Source organism: Panonychus citri, unplaced genomic scaffold (assembly GCF_014898815.1).
Source record: "Panonychus citri isolate SS breed McGregor unplaced genomic scaffold, ASM1489881v1 Contig00045, whole genome shotgun sequence".
NCBI lineage: Eukaryota > Metazoa > Arthropoda > Arachnida > Trombidiformes > Tetranychidae > Panonychus > Panonychus citri.
The window spans coordinates 697,237-716,456 of NW_026515450.1; the positions used below are offsets into that span (position 1 = coordinate 697,237).

Sequence of the window (19,220 nt, forward strand, 5' to 3'; positions counted from 1 at the left end):
ATGATATTGATGGTTAACTGTATTAAATTGGATTGTATGATGATGATGATGATGATGATGATGATGGGAGGATGAACATGTGAATCATGAGGATGATGAAGGTTAATTTGGTGAAAGTTGATTAGAGAGAAAGGAAGAAATTTCCAACAAGAAGAAAGGAAATTTAATTTGAATGAGAATTGAATTTGAAAATGATTATGGTTAAGATGATGTTAGTGATGATGAGGATGAAGATGAGGATGAGGTGGATTTCCAGAGTGGCGATCAACTTACTTTCTAATGGGTTGGCTATATAATCTTTATACTCAAGTTCAGAGTATATAAGGTCAACCAGAAATCAATTTAATACCAAATTATAGTTGAATTGGGAAAAATTTTACTCCATTATCATGATGACCATCACACTATTCAAGTTGATTACAATCAACTTGAATTTCTAATACAATTCAACACTAATCAGGTTTTTCATTATCATTAAATGAACATTATATTATCTTTATTCTTGATGCTCCCCTGATTTTTTTTTCAATTGTGTTTACTTTTATATACTGAACATGTATTATCAGAATTGGAATGAAAAAAAAAGTTAAGGAAACGAACTTTCAATTAGATGATAACATTAACATTGAATGTTGATAAGATAATTATATCGATTGTAAGTTGACCGTTGAACTCTAATGGTCAGTTTAGATTTCACTTCTTCTTACTAATGTATTTCTATGGAGATAATTTTGATGTGAACTTTGTCCTTGTTTTCCTTTTATATTGTATATAAGTCGATATTTGATCGATCCACAGGGTAACCATTATATTAGAGAGAGAGAGAGAGAGAGAGAGAGAAAAGTTTTTCGATAAAATTTACACGTGATGTGATAATACAGGTAAATCCATCGAAAGTTAAGCGAGAAACATGATCTCAGGAACACAATTATCTATGAATCATGTTTAAGGTCAACTAATCAGATTAATTGCTAATTGACTTGCATTATGTTGGTTAATCCATTTTGTTAATCAAGATGAAAGATTTTCTCTCTTCTTCTTTTTCTTCCTATTATTTCATTTTCTTTCATCTTCCTCCTCTTTCTTTAACCTGCAGAAATGTAATACACAGAAGGAGAAGGAGGATAAAGATGAGAAGGGAAGTGAGAGAGAGAAAGAGAGATGATGATGATGATTATGGGAGTAGCAAAGGTATTCCGATATTCACTAGTGAATATTATTCCTTTTTCTGTGAACAAAGAAAAATCAGAACTTACATGGTACATGCTCATTACTTGATTCTATTAACAAGTAACTTTCATTCTAATATCAGCTGGTTACATGTTATTTGTTAAATTCTGTTGTTAATCAGTAGATTTTTCGTGATCCTTTTAAATATTCTCTTTCTTTTTGGTTTTTACTTTCTTCTTCTTCTTCTTCTTCTCCTACTTTTTCATTTTCATCTTTTACTCTTTTTGTGTATTTTCATTATTATCATGATGTTCCCATGAAACGCAAAAACTCAATCAACCTGAAATGAGAAGAAAATTGGATAAGATTAACATGCCAAACCGATGGTGTTAATTTGGGAAACTTGAGAATGAAAAAGATGAATAGAATGAGAGAGAGAGAGAGAGAGAGAGAGAGAGAGAGAGAGAGAGAGAGAGAGAGAGAATTAAGCAATATTAGGAAGGAAAAAAGGTAAACAAGGTAAATTGAAGGATAAAGAAAATGTGAATATCCAAGAGTAGGATAAAAATCTTGAGGGAACGTTAGTTAATCAAGGAAAACTATTCTACATTTAATCCAAGTGATTAAACAGAAATTGTCATTGGTCTTAACAATTTTACCTTCCATTTGACTAATCATAGATTGTTGTATTTACGAAGCTCAAAAATCTGGTTAAGGAATATAATCAACTAGAAAAAGGGTTAAATACCTTTAATTTGTTCCATCTTTCACCATGTTCATCCTCAATTATATTCTTCATCCTCTTTGCTTGTGCTCGTCAAAATCAATGGATGGATTAGTGTAAAAGAAAAGTTTCAAAGAGAAATGAAAGGTTGAAGGTGAGGAAGGGATAAAGATCAATACTGAGAATTACAATTTATCTAAACAACATATGATTAATATTATTACTTAACAAGTAAATGAGCTTTGATCTGATTCCTTTGTATTTATTAAGCTTTAGGGTATTCGAAGCTCGTTTTCACTTTAAACTTTTCTAATCTTTTCTTTTTGACTAATGTGCATGTGGCCATTGTTTTCGTTATTGTAAAAGATTTAAACTTTAAGATACATAATAGTATCATGGAAATGATGATGATGATGATGATGATGATGGATAAAAGGTGAACATGGTGAAAGTGATGAGAGTTATAATCCGATTGGAGATTTGAAATGGAAGCGGAAAAACTGTCGACTCAAAATAAACAGAAATGTTTGATATTAGGAAATAGAAATGTACGTGAAGAGTATTATGAATGGAACTGATGATGATGATGATGATTAAGATGATAAAAAGAGGATAATGATGAGGATGAGGAAGAAGAGGAGGAGGAAATGATGGAGGCGAAAAGATTGAAAATGATGATAAGGATGTAAAGAGTAGGCACAAAATGGGAACAACACACATACACCACATTAGATTATCAAGTGTGAATAATAGATTATGATTATTATATCGAAAAGATTTAAGTTATCATCACAATACTTACTTTGGAAAAGTTTTAATTTGATTTTCCATTTGCTATTATGTAACTACAAAAGGCTCATGATACTATGGAATCGAAGAGAATAGAATTTATATCAAATTAGAATATAAGATTGTGATTAATAATATGATTAAATGGTGAAGAGAACAAGGGTAATCACCCATTGTTAATGAGTTAAATTGGTTAACTTTTAAACAATAATTACTGATGAAGATGAAGATGAAGATGATAACTGATTTACGGCGGGAGAACAGGAATTGTTTATATATTCAAATTTTTCCTCTTCTAATCCTTTGTTAGGATTTGATGAAAGATCTTTGTAAACATTTGATTGTTATTATTATCCAGATTTGAGGATATTAACGGTTAACTGATTTGGTAACATGTTGATTGTGTTTACCATTTTGTTGTTGTCAATTAAATCCTTTCCTTTTTGATTAATCAGTTAAATTGAGTTTCTACTCTTGTTTAATCAAAGTATTAATACATTAATCTTGAAGATGATTGATCTAACTTTTTTTCTTCTTCTTAATTTGGTTAATCTTTAGGCTGTCCAATTAATTGATGTTAATCCAAAGTATGGACCTCAATCCGGTGGAACTCACCTTTACCTGGATGGATTTAATTTCAACATTGGAACGAATATTGAGATTTACCTTGACAATATTCCTTGTGAGATTAAAAAGTAAGTGATTTGTCTGATTAACTGATTAATTTCAATTCGAAATCACATATTTAATTGTTATTAGATTTTCTCTTCTCTCGATTTCGACTTTTTTTTCCTTCTCGTCTTCGAAAAAGAGAAATCGATTTTGATTGTTAACTCTAAATGTGATTAGTAAATGAACATTGAAAGGGGAAAATCAATGAAATCTATTAATTGTTTCTGTTAATTGATTCGTTGATTAGGTTTAATTAGCCTAAATAAATTTGTATCCAATTTCCAACTTGCAATTGATTAAAGTATATGATACATTCTAATTATTTTACTTAATTGCGATGGATCAATTAATTAGTAGAGGGAATAAGTAAAGCAGAAAGAAAAAAGTTCTCGTTAATTTGTTCCAATTATATAACTGTAAATGGAAATGTTATCGAATTGAATTAATTGATCAGCTGATTTACCGATTGATTGATTACATGAGAGAAAAATTGATTGTTTACATTCTCATTTAATCTTTTCTATTATTCTTTTTTTTTGTTCTTCTATCAGGTCAATGATTGCCAATCGTCAGGTCACTTGTAGAACCTCAGCTTCACCGACTGCCCCTTACAAGGTTCAAAGGTTGACCCTTTTACTTGATGGCTCGAATATCACTTTACCTCGGCCTTATATTTATGGTAAAGATCCGATTATCCATTCAATTGGTCCAAACAAGAGCTACATTTCGGGTGGTCGATTGATTTGGGTCAATGGTTATCATTTTTCGTATATTGTTCAACCTCGATTGATAGTTAAACATTTATCAAAGATTATTGGAAGGTCTAATTGTATTCCGGTCAATGATACACTCATCAAATGTCCAACTCCATCAATTAAAGCATATCTTGAATCTTTCTCTGTCTCTCATGGTGGTGGGTCATCGTCCTCTGGTTCGTCCTCTGACATTGGTCAAGATTCCCCGTTTCACCGTCTTCTTCACCAGTCCACCGAGATCTACCTCGATCTGACCATTTACATGCTCGTCCACATCTTCACAATCTTCATCCATCATCCCTGTCAACTTCATCATCTTCCTCTTCTTCATATCTCTCACCTTTTGAAATATCTTTCGAAATGGATTCAGTTGAAAGTGTGACCAATATTCGAGATCATTTTCCGTCCATAGATTCATCTCTCTATTATCTACCTGATCCAATTTTTAGATCATTTGAAAATGATGGAGTTAAATTGTACACCGGTGAATCTTTAGTGATCGATGGTGACAATTTAAGATTGGCCGCAATCGAATCAGATGTAAATGTCACCGTTGGTAATCGTCCATGTAATCTAACCTCTCTCACCATGAATCAATTGGTCTGCTCACCGCCAACCGAAGGTTTTACAATAAGCTCTTATACCGATCTGTTTGGTCGTTCAACGCAGACCAATTTACCCGCGGTTGTAGTTACAATTGGAAACAATATTCGTAAACAGATTGGATATTTACGCTATGACGGTAACACGTCATATGAAACACCCTTTATGTTTATCGGTTTAACATCAATCGCCGGTATAATTGTGGTCATTTTTAGCCTCGCCTTATTAACTTTTATACGAAATAAATCATCAAACATTAGCAAAGAATCTGTTGACCTGAAACCTCGTACACTTGGTCCAGCCATTGGTCCACATTCACTATCGACAACAATACCTGCTCCAATTTACTCTGCTCGTCCACCAACATCCCTCTCAACGGCCACAACCATGATCGCTGGGACAAGTTGTTCAACACGAACTCTTAATCGGACAAACGCTGATCATATTTACGAATCGATTGATAATCTACCGGCCATTCGTTACTCGTCAAAGGTTAATCTTGATTATACTTATTTCGGTCATCCGGCTTCCAATTATATGCGACGAGTTTAACAAACATTCAATTAGAAAAACGGAAACGGAAACGATGACCATTTAACCTTCCACCTCGATATTGAGTATTGAAATTATTTCGGAGAATCCAGGTAAGAATGAATAAATCATCGAACTTTTTTTTGCGATTTTTTCACCTTTCTAATCAACTTTAATTCCTCCGCTTCTTTCAGGGTAACAAAATCAATTTTCCAATGAAAACTCCAAACAATTAAATCAAACTAATCACCAAGAACAACCATGAGCTTATACTGGATCCGCAATTGATGGAAAGACAATTAAACGATTATTAACTTAATTGTTTAAGGAAAATTAATCATCCAAATTTTAATATATATTTTATATTCGCTGCAATTTAATCAACTATCTGCCTAATAATTTTCACCATTGACTCTTAATTGTAAAAAATAATATCCATCTCTTTGACTGCCTCTGTAACCTTTGTGTATTTAAAATGATCAAATTTAATTGCTGTTTTCGGTTTCAATGTAAACCAAATTTGCCAATTATGATCAACAGAAAAATACAATTGATTGAAGAAAATCAATTTTGATTTTATACCGATCAGAATTCAATATAATTCATTTAAACCTGCAATGAATATTTGAATGTGTGTGTATATAAATGATTCTGAGGATAAAATCAAGTTTCTCACTCAGGTGATTACATGAAAAAGTAACTGTGATTGTTTTAATTTTACTATTGTATCATAATCATCAATCAAATTTGTAATTAACCAATTTAACTTCTGTTTTTCATTCATAATGTAACATTTTTTTACGATGAAAAACTTTGTCCTCTCGCTTCCTGATCTCGAATTTCTTATAACATGTACATTGAGCTGAAAAAAAGTTCTAATCGTTGGAAATGTACCTTTTTTTTGGACACACCACGAATTTCTGGTCAAATTGAATAAAAACATTGTTCTGTTCAATATTTAATTCGATTTGTCTTCATTAAATGAGAACTTTTTTTTTCTCTTGAAAGTTTGTTCCATCAATAAGAATTAATTGATTCTCAATCGGTTTCAAATGTCGATCAATGAATGAAGAGTCTCTTTCTTTTAGTATTACCAGTAGTAAATACTATTGAAAGTCTCATTAAGAAATCAATTGAACCCATGATTGAATGAAAATCTCACCAAACATTCAGAAAATCTCAACTTTTTACATTCTGTCTTTCGTTTCAATGAGAATTATTCTAAATCGAAACAATTTAATCGATATAATTTCTCATAAATTTTATCGAATATTGATCAAAAAGATCATCTCATCTCATCTAACTATTAATTAGTTAAAATGTCGAAATATATTCATAATTAATAAAGATTAATTCACATTGTAATAAATACTATTGTAAGCTCTTAGTATTTGACATTAGCGAACTTGTTTACAATCATGAAAGTCAATTTGTTGAAATTAATTTTCCATTTAATTTGTATAATTGGTTGTGTTACTCAGTTGTACGAAATAACGGACGAGCTATTAAGATTTAAAGTTCGAAACGATGTGACTTTTGAATTTCCAAATTCTGTTGAGATTCCCGATATTGATTTCGCGATTCCCATGATATCAGTTATAAATTTTACTGAACTTTACTATCGTTATGGGGAAACAATAGCAGATAGGTTTGAAATTTTCTGTTCTGATAAATTAGTAATAACGAATATTAGTGAAAACTGTTTCCAACTATTCGAATCATCATTTTCTTCATCAACTTGGCTATGTGGCTTCATTAAAATAGCCGATATTCAAGAGTTAACTGTTGATCCAAGAGATGAAATTATCGCAGTATTTTACAAGAACATCGATATTCTGGACAATGGAAATTGTACTTTATCCCGTTATTTTAGTTGTTACGCTATCTATGTTCGTCTCTCATGTCGAAATCATGATGAACTGTTCAAAGTTCAATCAGATTCTTTGATCATAACAGACAATTTACTTGAAATCTTACACACCTTTAGCTTTGCTTTTGGAATTCGTTTCAGTGATCCAGATAGACTGCCTGAGGTACGATTCAATAGATATACGATAATCACTAATACAAATATTCAAATATTAACATACTCCAAGACGATTGTAAATTTACTTGGTCATCCTTATGGCTCATGTACTAATCATGATGTTGAAAGAAACTTATCTCAATGTATCAATGATTATACAAGCAAAGATGCTGATCCTTTCATATCGAAAGATTCACTGATTGAATGGAATGAATTTCCAATGAGTTTTAATTTCACTGGATCGGATGATTCTAACAAGTTACTTCAATTTGCAGCATTTCAATGTGCCTCTAAACTTGTTACTGCTCAGTGTAAGCGAGTGACCTACTCTATTAGCACCAAATCTTATCCTGGAAATGTATACGGTTCTTGGGGAACAATTTTCCTCGAAGTTCCCACAGAGCCAGTTACATATTTACGTTCATTTGCCGCACTTTCAGTGAGTGAATATATTATATTTGTGGGAAGTATTCTTGGCTTATGGTTTGGATTCTCAATATTTGGTCATCTAGGTAAAGTTTCTAACTTGCTGAGTCCAGTCAAACAAATAAAAAGATCAAATCGAATCCAATCAAATACCAAAAGCCGAAAACTTCATCAACCAACTAATCGTGACGATGGTACAATTTATTATTTAGGCTATTTGAATTCTCGTTTATCTGGCAACAAATGAAATAGTTTGTTAGTTAAACAGATTGACAAGTCTCTCACTTTTCCTTTCCAATGAGACGACAAATAATAGAGCATCAGATTTTGATCATTTGATGTTTGGTTAACAATCAACTAAGATTTAATGATATCTATCTATTTAATCTTTCCAACATGAATTTTGAGCGATACTCTTGATGATATCTCGATAGAGATCAATTCGCGTGTAAAGACCAGCGGAAGTTACACTTGGACCACATGGTTCCCATGAACCAGAAACAAGCCCAACAAGATAGTATAAGCCTTTGGCCTTATGCATCAAAGGACCACCAGAATCACCTGAACAAGCACCTCCCTGGGTTCTCAGATTGATGGCACAAATATGAGTTTCCCAAATTTCGTAATAGTCTGTTGTCTCTCTTATTACCGAATCATTCGGAAAGAATTCACCCTGTCGTCTTTGACACTCTTCGACTGAACCGATTAAAAAATGAAAATAGAGAGAGAGAGAGAGAGAGAGAGAGAGAGAATTGAATGAAATGGCCTTAAGATGAGCTATTTGGAACTTACTGTTCAAATATGAAACATCAACTTCCTGTAGAAATTCACTTCGTGTACCATTTGGCGAAGTTAATCCCCACCCTGAAGTAACGAGATGGTCCAAATCTATTTTACAGTTCGGTAAACATATCGGGAAAATTTGCTGAGTAAATTTAACTGGTCTTGAGAGGGTTAAGATGGCGATATCGTTCAAAAGACTTGACTGTTTATATTTAGGATGAACCCAAATTTTTGAAACTAATTTTGGTATCGAGTTAAAAGTGTCAGTTTTAGATAAACCAAGGTAAACATAGATGTTATTAGGATTATTGAGCGTTTCCTTTTGGTAGATGGTTACACAATGAGCTGCAGTGATGACGTGCTGATCATCAATCAAAGAACCACCACAAAAACCATTGTAATCACTACTAATATCTGAATATAAACTGAGCAACAAATTAGCTACGAAAAAAACAAATTCTTTATTTCATCTTACTGAATTTTGGTTAACCAAGGATATTTATGGGGTCGAGTCTTTTGACCTCTGTAGATTCGGCTGATTGAACCTTCGAGGCCACATTCTTGAGGATGAAAATTTACATTAATAAAAAATTGTTTACTTCTTAATGAATATCTTACCGCAACCAGATGACAAGTTAATTGGTGACATAATTATTAATAAAACACAATAAAAAAGATTATATCTCATTTCAATTCGATAAACTTTCAAAATTTTCGTTTCTTTACATTAATCAATAATCAAGCTCATAATGATTTAGTTTGTTAATATTATTCTTAGTGAAATTAAGTTAACCCAAGTTTTTTAATAGTTTCGATAACATATGGATACAATAATTTTCATCCTTGAGGTTTGATTGCAATGGCAATTTAAACTTTCTTATTGAACAGATTGAAACGTTCTGATTAATTGTGATTTTAATAAGTCAATTGTTTTTACTAAAACTTCATCAACTTAGTGGATTTGTTGATGATTAAGCTTCCATCTTATTATCAGGCTCCAAACAGATAAGAAATGAATTGAGGTGAATTTAAATAGATGAGAAAGTTAAACTGTTAACAGATTAGTAGGTGAGTATGTGTGATGTTTTTCAGGCACTTTGTATGATTTAGATTCTCATTAGATGTTTGATCATATCTTTAAAATGTTAAACCTAATGAGTAGTATCGCGTATTGGTTTATGGTGAAAAATTCTTTGAGAAAAGCAGAATCGATTGGTGAAAATCCATGGGTTTTCAAGTGTTTAAGAGCAGTATCTCCAACAGAAGCAAATCTAACCTGGTTACCAGCTTTGCAACATAAGATTATCAGCCGGCAATTGATCAACATTTAAGTAGAAATTGATTCAAATGATTTGTACAATTGCTCAAATTATCAGCCAACAATTGTTTAAGAATTCAAAAGAAACTGAATCAAATGATTTTTACAATTGCTCAAATTATCAGCCGGCAATTGATCAAGAGTTCAAAAGAAACTGAATCAAATGATTTGTACAATTGCTCAAATTATCAGCCGGAAATTGATCAAGAATTCAAAAGAAACTGAATCAAATGATTTGTACAATTGCTCAAATTATCAGCCAGTAATTGATCAACAATTAGTCAGAAATTGATACAAAACTTTAATGAATTAAAAGTGTTTTTTTCTATTTATGTGTCGTCGAATATTTCGATGACTATTTATTATATCCCCACAAGCACATTCCAAATGAAAAAGTTAGAAAAAAGATGATCTTCCACATGACACTTTTTCTTCAAGGCATGAGGACAATTTTGGTGAAACAAACATTTGTAGCTATTTTCTCCTGGTTGCCGGCTATAGAACTTTTCCAGGAAATTTTTCGAATATGAGTCGCTCACAATCTTTGAGGTTGAGATTTCTACGATTGAATATTGCGTGCCTTTGTATATTAGATTGTGTTCTGATTCGAGTTCCATTCGTATCTGCAATAACGCCGGCTCAGGTTCAGTTTCAGGTTCAGATTCTGATTCTGGTTCCAATGGATAAGGTTCTATCGGTTGGTGAGACGGCGATTCTTGAAAATAGTTCATTCGGTAACGAAAGAAATTTTTTGTTTTTTCAGGTAGATCTGAAGTTTCCGCATAATATATAATATCCTGCTTTCTATTGACTAAAGAAAAAGAATACTTTATTAAATTTCAGAGTAACGAGCGAAATTAAAGATATTACTTACCAGTAGTTAAAAAAATAAGAAGATCCTGGTCAATAACGATGGGCTCTCCAAGGGCATAAAACCTTTTGATGTTCAAACTTGATTTTCTTAATATTGAACATTTAAAATTTAAATCACAAACTAAAACAAAGTTTTTAAGAATCACTGGAACAATAGTGAAGATATTTTTTTTGTACAATTTAGAATTACCCATTTTAAATTTATTTATTAACAATTCACACAGTCACTTTACCCTTAATTCAAGGTACACTCAGTAAAATCAATGGCTACTCAATTTTATTGAATAATTGTTGTGATTCAAAGTTAAACAACTTTCTCATTAATTCCTCTTTTTTCCTTTTCTTGGGTTTTTATATCCATCGGATCATATATGGATGAACATAACAATTAGTTATTCTTATCCTAATTAATGTTAAATTGTCAAATTTAAAGTAATACAAATATCCCATAATAATCTTTTCCTGGAGATGAGAATCCAATTGCTGCACTTTTTGAGTAACAGTTAAAATATCCATTGAATTTAAAATATTATAACTACTTAAGTTGAGTAGCTGTACACTGGATCAGTCCGATTGTACAAATCATTTCAATCAATTTCTACCTAATTGTTGATCAATTGCCGGCTGATAATCAGTCCAATTATACAAATCATTTCAATCAATTTCTACCTAATTGTTGATCAATTGCCGGCTGATAATCATTCCAATTAGACAAATCATTTCAATCAATTTCTACCTAATTGTTGATCAATTGCCGGCTGATAATCATTCCAATTAGACAAATCATTTGATTCAATTTGCACTTAATTGTTGATCAATTGCCGGCTCCCACTTCTTACTCACCATGTTAATTTCTCATAGAGATTTACATAGAGAACACACAAAAAATTTTTTAAAAATAATTTAATTGTTCAAAATACTTTCATCAAATTTTAAAAATAATTTAATTGTTCGAAAACCTTTCATCAAATTTTTTAAAAATAATTTAATTGTTCGAAAACCTTTCATCAAATTTTTTTGAAATTTTTCATGTATTTAGATGAAAAGCTAAACTATCATTTGTTATAATTTAATTAATTATAAACAATCAGAAAGCACGACAAAAATAACGCAAACTTTTTGTCAAATTCTAGTGAACACATCTTGAATAATTTTTTTGATTTTGAAAACCATTTAATGTGAAAGATGTTGGTTGTTTACTGGTTTGAGTCCTATTTCCATATCCAATGGTATTTGAGTAGGGATAAAATTCTGTAATCAGATAATTTTTGACAAAATTTTCCAATTCTAGTATTGGTTTGTGGTGGAAAAATTTTGAGAAAAGCAGAATCGATTGGTGAAAATCCATGTTTTCAAGTGTTTAAGAGCAGTATCTCCAACAGAAGCAAATCTAACCTGGTTACCATTGCAACATAAATAACATCATATGGACGATAGTTGATGTGAAGATTAAGATGTTGACGAACTACTTCAACTGAGGTGATAATGTTGTTTGATAATTTCGCGTTAGTCGACTTGGAATACGTTTATATAGAATTTTGCATTTCTTTACAGATGCAACAATATGCTGCGCAATCACCATTCACTATTCTTGGATCATCAACCAATGATGTGTGATAATGGAGTCCTCAATGTCGATGTCCAGTCTCAACCGAAAACAGGTAAGAAATTAAATCAATGTGCTAAGAAGTTTAGTTCTAAATTAGAACTTCTAATTGTCGATCGTCCTTCGGGTAGTGGTTATCGTTATGACGTTGAGATCAAAGATCTCGAGCCAAATGGACAATATATATATTCAACATTATCGCGATTTATGGTAATAGGAATGGTACATCGGAATACTTTTTAGCCGCATTTGAAAAGGATATCGAAGTGACCTTACATCCATTGGCACCTAAAAACTTTGTAACCAGAGAGCTAATTATTAGACTAGAAGGAAACAAAGGCAAATTATTTCGTACAAGTTGATAGGGTAAAATCATTCTAATGTAGAAAATTTCATTAATTGATCTGTCAATTAACTTTTCATCTGCGTTGTCTTTAGGTCACAAGTATCAACGATCTACATCAATGAGCCACCGCAAAGATAAAGTAATCGTCACTACGATTTCTATTAATTTATGAATTATTATTTTAATAAGAAGCAAATAATACATTTTCAGTAACAGATTTACAATTAGGTCTGGTTAGAATTTTAAACTTTTTGATTTTATCTTTTAATCCAAATAATTATTAATACAAACAATGAAAATCTCATGATCTATCTTTTCGACAATCAGGAAACATTTAATGAGATTTTAATCTTTCCAACATGAATTTTGAGCGATACTCTTGATGATTTCTCGATAGAGATCAATTCGCGTGTAAAGACCAGCGGATGTTACACTTGGACCACATGGTTCCCATGAGCTAGAGAAAAGACCAACAAGATAGTATAAGCCTTTGGCCTTATGCATCAAAGGACCACCAGAATCACCTGAACAAGCACCTCCCTGGGTTCTCATATTGATGGCACAAATATGAGTTTCTCTAATTATGGAATAGTCTATTATCTCTCTTATTATCGGGTCCAAATTTAATTTACTCATAAAGAATATACTTTGTTGTCTCAGGCAATCTTTGGCTGACCAGATTACAGAAAAAGAAAGAAAGAGACAGAGAAATTATTAATAAATGATATTTCGATGAGCTTATTGAACTTACTGGTCAAACATGAAACATCAACTTCCTGTGGAAATTCACTTACATTACCCTTTGGCGAAGTGTCTCCCCACCCTGTAATAACAAGATTATCCAAATCTATTTCATCGTTTGGTAAACATATAGGGAAAATTTCCTGAGTAAATTTAACTGGTCTTGAGAGAGTTAAGATGGCGATATCGTTTGAAAGATGAAACCCGTTGAATTTTGGGTGAACCCAAATACTAGAAACTGATTCTGGTCTAGTGTTTGTCGTGTTGAATGCATATAAACCAAGATAAACATGAATGTTTTTAGGATCAAACAGGGTCAAAGTTTTCTTCCCGTCGGTTGTTTTGCTCAAACATTGAGCTGCAGTAATAATGTGTTGGTCATCAATCAATGAGCCACCGCAAAAATAAAATTTTTTATCACCACGATTTGCATATGAACTGAGAATCTGAGATGATCTTTGGCTAGCTCGATAATTTAGTGATTATTTTTCATTTAGTCTTGATTTTTTCATTATCTATACAGAGATAATTTAAAATTTTGAACACCCTTTAGTAATGATAACAAATTTCTTACCGCAACCAGATGAGAAGTTAATTGTTGATATAATTAAAACACAATTGAAAAGATTAAATCTCATCATTTTAAATCGATAAATTTTCACAATTTCCGTTTCTTCACATCAATTAAAATCCACGTTCAACTTGATTTAGTTTTGTTAATATTATTCCTGGTGAAATGGTTAATAAGTTAACTCAATATTTTAAAGTTTCGATAACATATGGATTTGTTAATTTCTAACCTTGAGATTTGATTGAAATAAAAAATTATTATTAAAATGTTTCCAATTACCTTTGATTTGATTTCGATGCATTTATGTGAATTTATTTGTCATTTTCATTTTAATTATGAAATAAACTATTTCTTATCCAAAGATCTGATCAATTTTAATTCTTAATTATGGACGCAATTGTCTCCGCGCAACTGATTACCGAATCAAATATTGTTTGTTATTAGATTAGATAACCATTAATAGAGATATTCAATCAACTAGATACGTGTAATAAATTGTTCTTGTAATGACATTTAAAAGTCAATCAAATCAGTCAATTCTTTCAGTAAGTTAACATGGTTCTTAATTGTATTTGGTCAATTTCGTTAATAACTCTATTAACAATCACAAGTTTGATTTCCTGTGATTAGTTGAAACAATTTAATGAATCAATTTCAATCTCTGAGATTCCGCTGGTGATACTAATGTAATTTTCACCATTTAGGCTACTCTTGCAGTTCTCGATGATTATATTCAAAGGTTCGATATAACTTATCAACTGATCGGTGTTGATGGTCAGTCTCAACCGAAAACAGGTAAGAAATTAAATCACTTTAATTTGCAAATTAAATTTAGTTCTAATTGTCGATTTCATCTGAACAGAGTCTTATCGCCCTTCGAGTACTGGTTATCGTTATGACGTTGAGATCAAAGATCTTGATCCAAATAGACAATATATATTCAACATTATCGAGGTTTATGGTAGTAGGAATGGTACATCGGAATACTTTTTAGCCGCATTCGAAAAGGATATCGAATTGACCTTACATCCATTGGCACCTAAAAACTTTGTAACCAGAGAGCTAATTATTAGACCAGAAGGAAACAAAGTGGCAAACTATACTACATACAGCCATCGACTTTTAGTTTGCAACCACTTTTAATTCACTCGCGCAGTTTCTGATAGTTAGTGAAAGATAAATCTAATCGGATGACCATTTGAAAAGATAACACCAATTAAATGAGAGGACATTGATTATTATCTTTGGGTTAACTTAATCTCTCATTGATTATCATTATAGTCGCGAGTAAATTAAAAGTGGTTGCAAACTCAAAGTCAATGGCTGTATACTATTCTAATTCTCGTTTATCGACTAACAAATGAGACAGAAGGTTAGCTAAACAAAGTCTCTCGCATTTTCTTTTCGATAAGACGACAAACACTACATTAGAACATCATTCAAATCATTTGATCTTTGGTTAACAATCAACTAAGATTTAATGATATTTTAATCTTTCCAACATGAATTTGTAGCAATACTCTTGATAAAATCTCGATAAATATCAGTTCGAGTGTAAACACCAGTGGATGATATACTTGGACCACATGGTTCCCACACTGCACAGGCTATACCAACAAGATAGTATATTCCTTTGTCTTTATGCATCAAAGGACCTCCAGAATCACCTTGACAAACACTTCCTTGGGTTTTCAGATTTACGGCACAAATATGAGTTTCTCCAGTAGCGGAAAGGTTTATTATCTCTCTTACTATCGGGTCCAAATTAAATTCATTCATGAAGAATATACTCTGTCGTCTCTGACACTCTTTGGCTGATCAGACCGAAAAAGAAAGAAAGAGACAGAGAAATTAAATGGTATTTAGATGTGCTTATTGGAACTTACTGGTCAAATATGAAACATCAACTTCCTGTGGAAATTCACTTGCTGTACCATTTGGCAATGTCCTCCCCCATCCTGCAGTAACAAGATGATCCAAATCTATCTCAGTATTCGGTAAACAAATCGGTAAAATTTTTTGAGTAAATTTTACGGGTTTTGAGAGGGTTAAGATGGCGATATCGTGTGAATTAGTAAAATCTTTGAATTTTGGGTGAACCCAAATCCTAGAAACTGATTCTGGTCTAGTGTTTGTTGTGTTGAATGCATATAAACCAAGGTAAACATGGATATTATTAGGATTATTGAGCGTTTCCTTTTGGTAGATGGTTACACAATGAGCTGCAGTGATGACGTGCTGATCATCAATCAAAGAGCCCCCACAATAAGCATAGTAGTGATTAATAAGATCTGAGTATAAACTGAAAAACAAATAAATTGTTATGGAAAATATTGGCTATGAAGAACGAAGAAAATTTTTTTTATTTCATCTTACAGAATTTGTGCTAACCAAGGATATTTATGGGGTCGAGTCTTTTGACCTCTATAGATTCGGCTGATTGAACCTTCGATACCACACTCTTAAAGACAAAAGATTGATTATTTATTTAATTCTAAATAATGGAAATATATACCTGTATCTTACCGCAACCAATTGAGAAGTTAATTGTTGATATAATCAAAACACAATAGAAAAGATTAAGACTCATTATTTGAAGAGGAAAAACTTTCAAAAGTTCGGTTCCTTCACATTAGTTAACAACCAAGTTGATATTGATCTAGTTTGTTAATATTTTCCTGGTAAAATAATGAATAAATAACTCGATTTCTTTAGTTTCGATAACATATGGATTTGTAAATTTCTAACCTTGAGATTCGATTGTAATCATAATAGAAAATTTTCACTGAACAGATTGAATATCATGTATACTACAATATTGTAATGTTTCTAATAATTACCTTTGATTTGATTTTGATGCAGTTATTTAATTCTACATTTAATTCTGTATTTGCCATTTTCACTTTAACTATTACATTGCATATGTAAAGAAGTTTACTTTTATTGTTTTAATCAGTTGATCTCATAACAAATCAACTATGGTTTGTTATTCGATTAGATAACAATTAATCAAATAGACACGTATAATAAATTGTTCTTGTAATGACATTTAAAAGTCAATCAAATCAGTCAATTCTTTCAGTAAGTTAACATGGTTCTTAATTGTATTTGGTCAATTTCTTTAATCACTCTATTAACAATTACAAGTGGTATTTCCTGTGATGAGTTGAAACAATTTAATGAATCAATTTCAATCTCTGAGATTTCCGCTGGTGATACTAATGTAATTTTCACCATTTATGCTCCTCTTGCAGTTCTCGATGATTATATTCAAAGGTTCGATATAACTTATCAACTGATCGGTGTTGATGGTCAGTCTCAACCGAAAACAGGTAAGAAATTAAATCACTTTAATTTGCAAATTAAATTTAGTTCTAATTGTCGATTTCATCTGAACAGAGTCTTATCGCCCTTCGAGTACTGGTTATCGTTATGACGTTGAGATCAAAGATCTCGAGCCAAATGGACAATATATATTCAACATTATCGCGATTTATGGTAATAGGAATGGTACATCGGAATACTTTTTAGCCGCATTCGAAAAGGATATCGAATTGACCTTACATCCATTGGCACCTAAAAACTTTGTAACCAGAGAGCTAATTATTAGACTAGAAGGAAACAAAGTGGCAAATTATTTCGTACAAGTTGATAGGGTAAAAATCATTCTAATGTAGAAAATTTCATTAATTGACTGTCAATTAACTTCTTTTTCATCTTCGTTGTCTTTAGGTCACAAGTATCAACGATCTACATCAATGAGCCACCGCAAAGATAAAGTAATCGTCACTACGATTTCTATTAATATATGAACTATTATATTATTAATAAGAAGCAAATAATACATTTTCAGTAACAGATTTACAATTAGTTCTGGTTAGAATTAAACTTTTCGATTTTATCTTTTAATCCAAATAATTACAAACAATGAAAATTTCATGATCTATCTTTTCGACAACCAGGAAAGATTTAATGATATTTTAATCTTTCCAACATGAATTTATAGCAATACTCTTGATAAAATCTCGATAAATATCAGTTCGAGTGTAAACACCAGTGGATGATATACTTGGACCACATGGTTCCCACACTGCACAGGCTATACCAACAAGATAGTATATTCCTTTGTCTTTATGCATCAAAGGACCTCCAGAATCACCTTTACAAACACTTCCTTGGGTTTTCAGATTTACGGCACAAATATGAGTTTCTCCAGTAGCGGAAAAGTTTATTATCTCTCTTACTATCGGGTCCAAATTAAATTCATTCATAAAGAATATACTCTGTTGTCTCAGGCACTCTTTGGCTGATCAGATTACAGAGAAAGAAAGAAAGAGACAGAGAAATTATTAATAAATGGTATTTAGAGGATCTTATGGAACTTACTGGTCAAATATGAAACATCGACTTCCTGTGGAAATTCACTTACATTACCATTTGGCGATGTTAATCCCCACCCTGTAATAACAAGATTATCCAAATCTAGCTCGTCGTTTGGTAAACATATAGGGAAAATTTTCTCAGTAAATTTAACTGGTCTTGAGAGAGTTAAGATGGCGATATCGTGTGAATTAGTAAAATCTTTGAATTTTGGGTGAACCCAAATCCTAGAAACTGATTCTGGTCTAGTGTTTGTTGTGTTGAATGCATATAAACCAAGATAAACATGGATGTTTTTAGGGTCAAACAGGATCAGAATTTTCTTCCCATATGTTGTTTTGCTCAAACAATGAGCTGCAGTAATAACGTGTTGGTCATCAATCAATGAGCCACCGCAAAAATGAAATTCATCATCATCACGATTTTCATATGAACTGAGAAGCAAATGAATTTTTAGTATTCATTATAATAATGACAGTGATTAAAAAAAAAATAGATTCCTTATTCCATCTTACTGAATTTGTGCTAACCAAGGATATTTATGGGGTCGAGTCTTTTGACCTCTGTAGATTCGGCTGATTGAACCTTCAAGGCCACACTCTGAAAGGTAAAAGTTCGTATTAATTGAAAATTGTTTAGTTCTAAATAATAGAAACAAATGTCTTACCGCAACCAGATGAGAAGTTAATTGTTGATATAATTAAAACACAATTGAAAAGATTAAGACTCATTCTTTCAAAAGGATAAATTTTCACAATTTCCGTTTCTGTACATTAATTAATATCCACGTTTAACTTGATTTAGTTTGTTAATATTATTCCTGATGAAATGGTTAATAAGTTAACTCAATATTTTAAGTTTTGATAACACATGGATTCATATCCTTGAGATTTGATTGTAATAAAA

At 31.6% G+C, this 19,220-nt stretch overlaps 3 protein-coding genes across 3 annotated transcripts in view; 2 read left to right on the forward strand and 1 right to left on the reverse strand.

Moving 5' to 3' along the window:
• Positions 1 to 6,206, forward strand: part of LOC128398106 (plexin-B-like) — a 49,948-nt gene extending 43,742 nt beyond the window's left edge. Inside the window, 4 exon segments of the mRNA XM_053358919.1 lie at positions 3,242 to 3,378; positions 3,907 to 4,328; positions 4,331 to 5,357; positions 5,439 to 6,206. Coding sequence (XP_053214894.1) covers positions 3,242 to 3,378; positions 3,907 to 4,328; positions 4,331 to 5,265 — 1,494 coding nt within the window. The 3' untranslated portion in view covers positions 5,266 to 5,357; positions 5,439 to 6,206.
• A 1,282-nt stretch (positions 6,207 to 7,488) lies between these two features.
• On the reverse strand, positions 7,489 to 19,101 carry LOC128398096 (serine protease 40-like). Its single transcript, XM_053358913.1, has 7 exons — positions 18,982 to 19,101; positions 18,830 to 18,914; positions 13,374 to 13,801; positions 13,000 to 13,293; positions 8,955 to 9,039; positions 8,489 to 8,904; positions 7,489 to 8,392 (listed from the first exon to the last, which is right to left on the reverse strand). The coding sequence occupies exons 1-7, from the start codon at positions 19,043 to 19,045 to the stop codon at positions 8,079 to 8,081; spliced, it is 1,686 nt and encodes a 561-aa protein (XP_053214888.1). The 5' UTR covers positions 19,046 to 19,101; the 3' UTR covers positions 7,489 to 8,078.
• On the forward strand, positions 16,981 to 17,832 carry LOC128398110 (uncharacterized). The gene is made up of 3 exons (XM_053358923.1): positions 16,981 to 17,266; positions 17,334 to 17,590; positions 17,667 to 17,832. Exons 1-3 carry the CDS (start codon positions 17,026 to 17,028, stop codon positions 17,694 to 17,696), a joined length of 528 nt encoding a protein of 175 aa, XP_053214898.1. The 5' UTR covers positions 16,981 to 17,025; the 3' UTR covers positions 17,697 to 17,832.
• Positions 19,102 to 19,220: the final 119 nt, after the last annotated feature.

What these genes read in the sequence shown, in the direction of transcription:
- LOC128398110 (XM_053358923.1), top strand. Translation starts at nt 17,026, where the DNA reads ATGGTTCTTAATTGTATTTGGTCAATTTCTTTAATCACTCTATTAACA. An exon ending in TCAGTCTCAACCGAAAACAG is followed by an intron (nt 17,267 to 17,333) that starts GTAAGAAATTAA and finishes TCATCTGAACAG; the next exon opens with AGTCTTATCGCCCTTCGAGT. An exon ending in ATTTCGTACAAGTTGATAGG is followed by an intron (nt 17,591 to 17,666) that starts GTAAAAATCATT and finishes CGTTGTCTTTAG; the next exon opens with GTCACAAGTATCAACGATCT.
- LOC128398096 (XM_053358913.1), bottom strand. Translation starts at nt 19,045, where the DNA reads ATGAGTCTTAATCTTTTCAATTGTGTTTTAATTATATCAACAATTAAC. An exon ending in CTATCGAGAAATCATCAAGA is followed by an intron (nt 9,040 to 12,999) that starts GTATCGCTCAAA and finishes TTCATCCTCAAG; the next exon opens with AATGTGGCCTCGAAGGTTCA. An exon ending in CCTTGGTTAACCAAAATTCA is followed by an intron (nt 8,905 to 8,954) that starts GTAAGATGAAAT and finishes TTTGTTGCTCAG; the next exon opens with TTTATATTCAGATATTAGTA.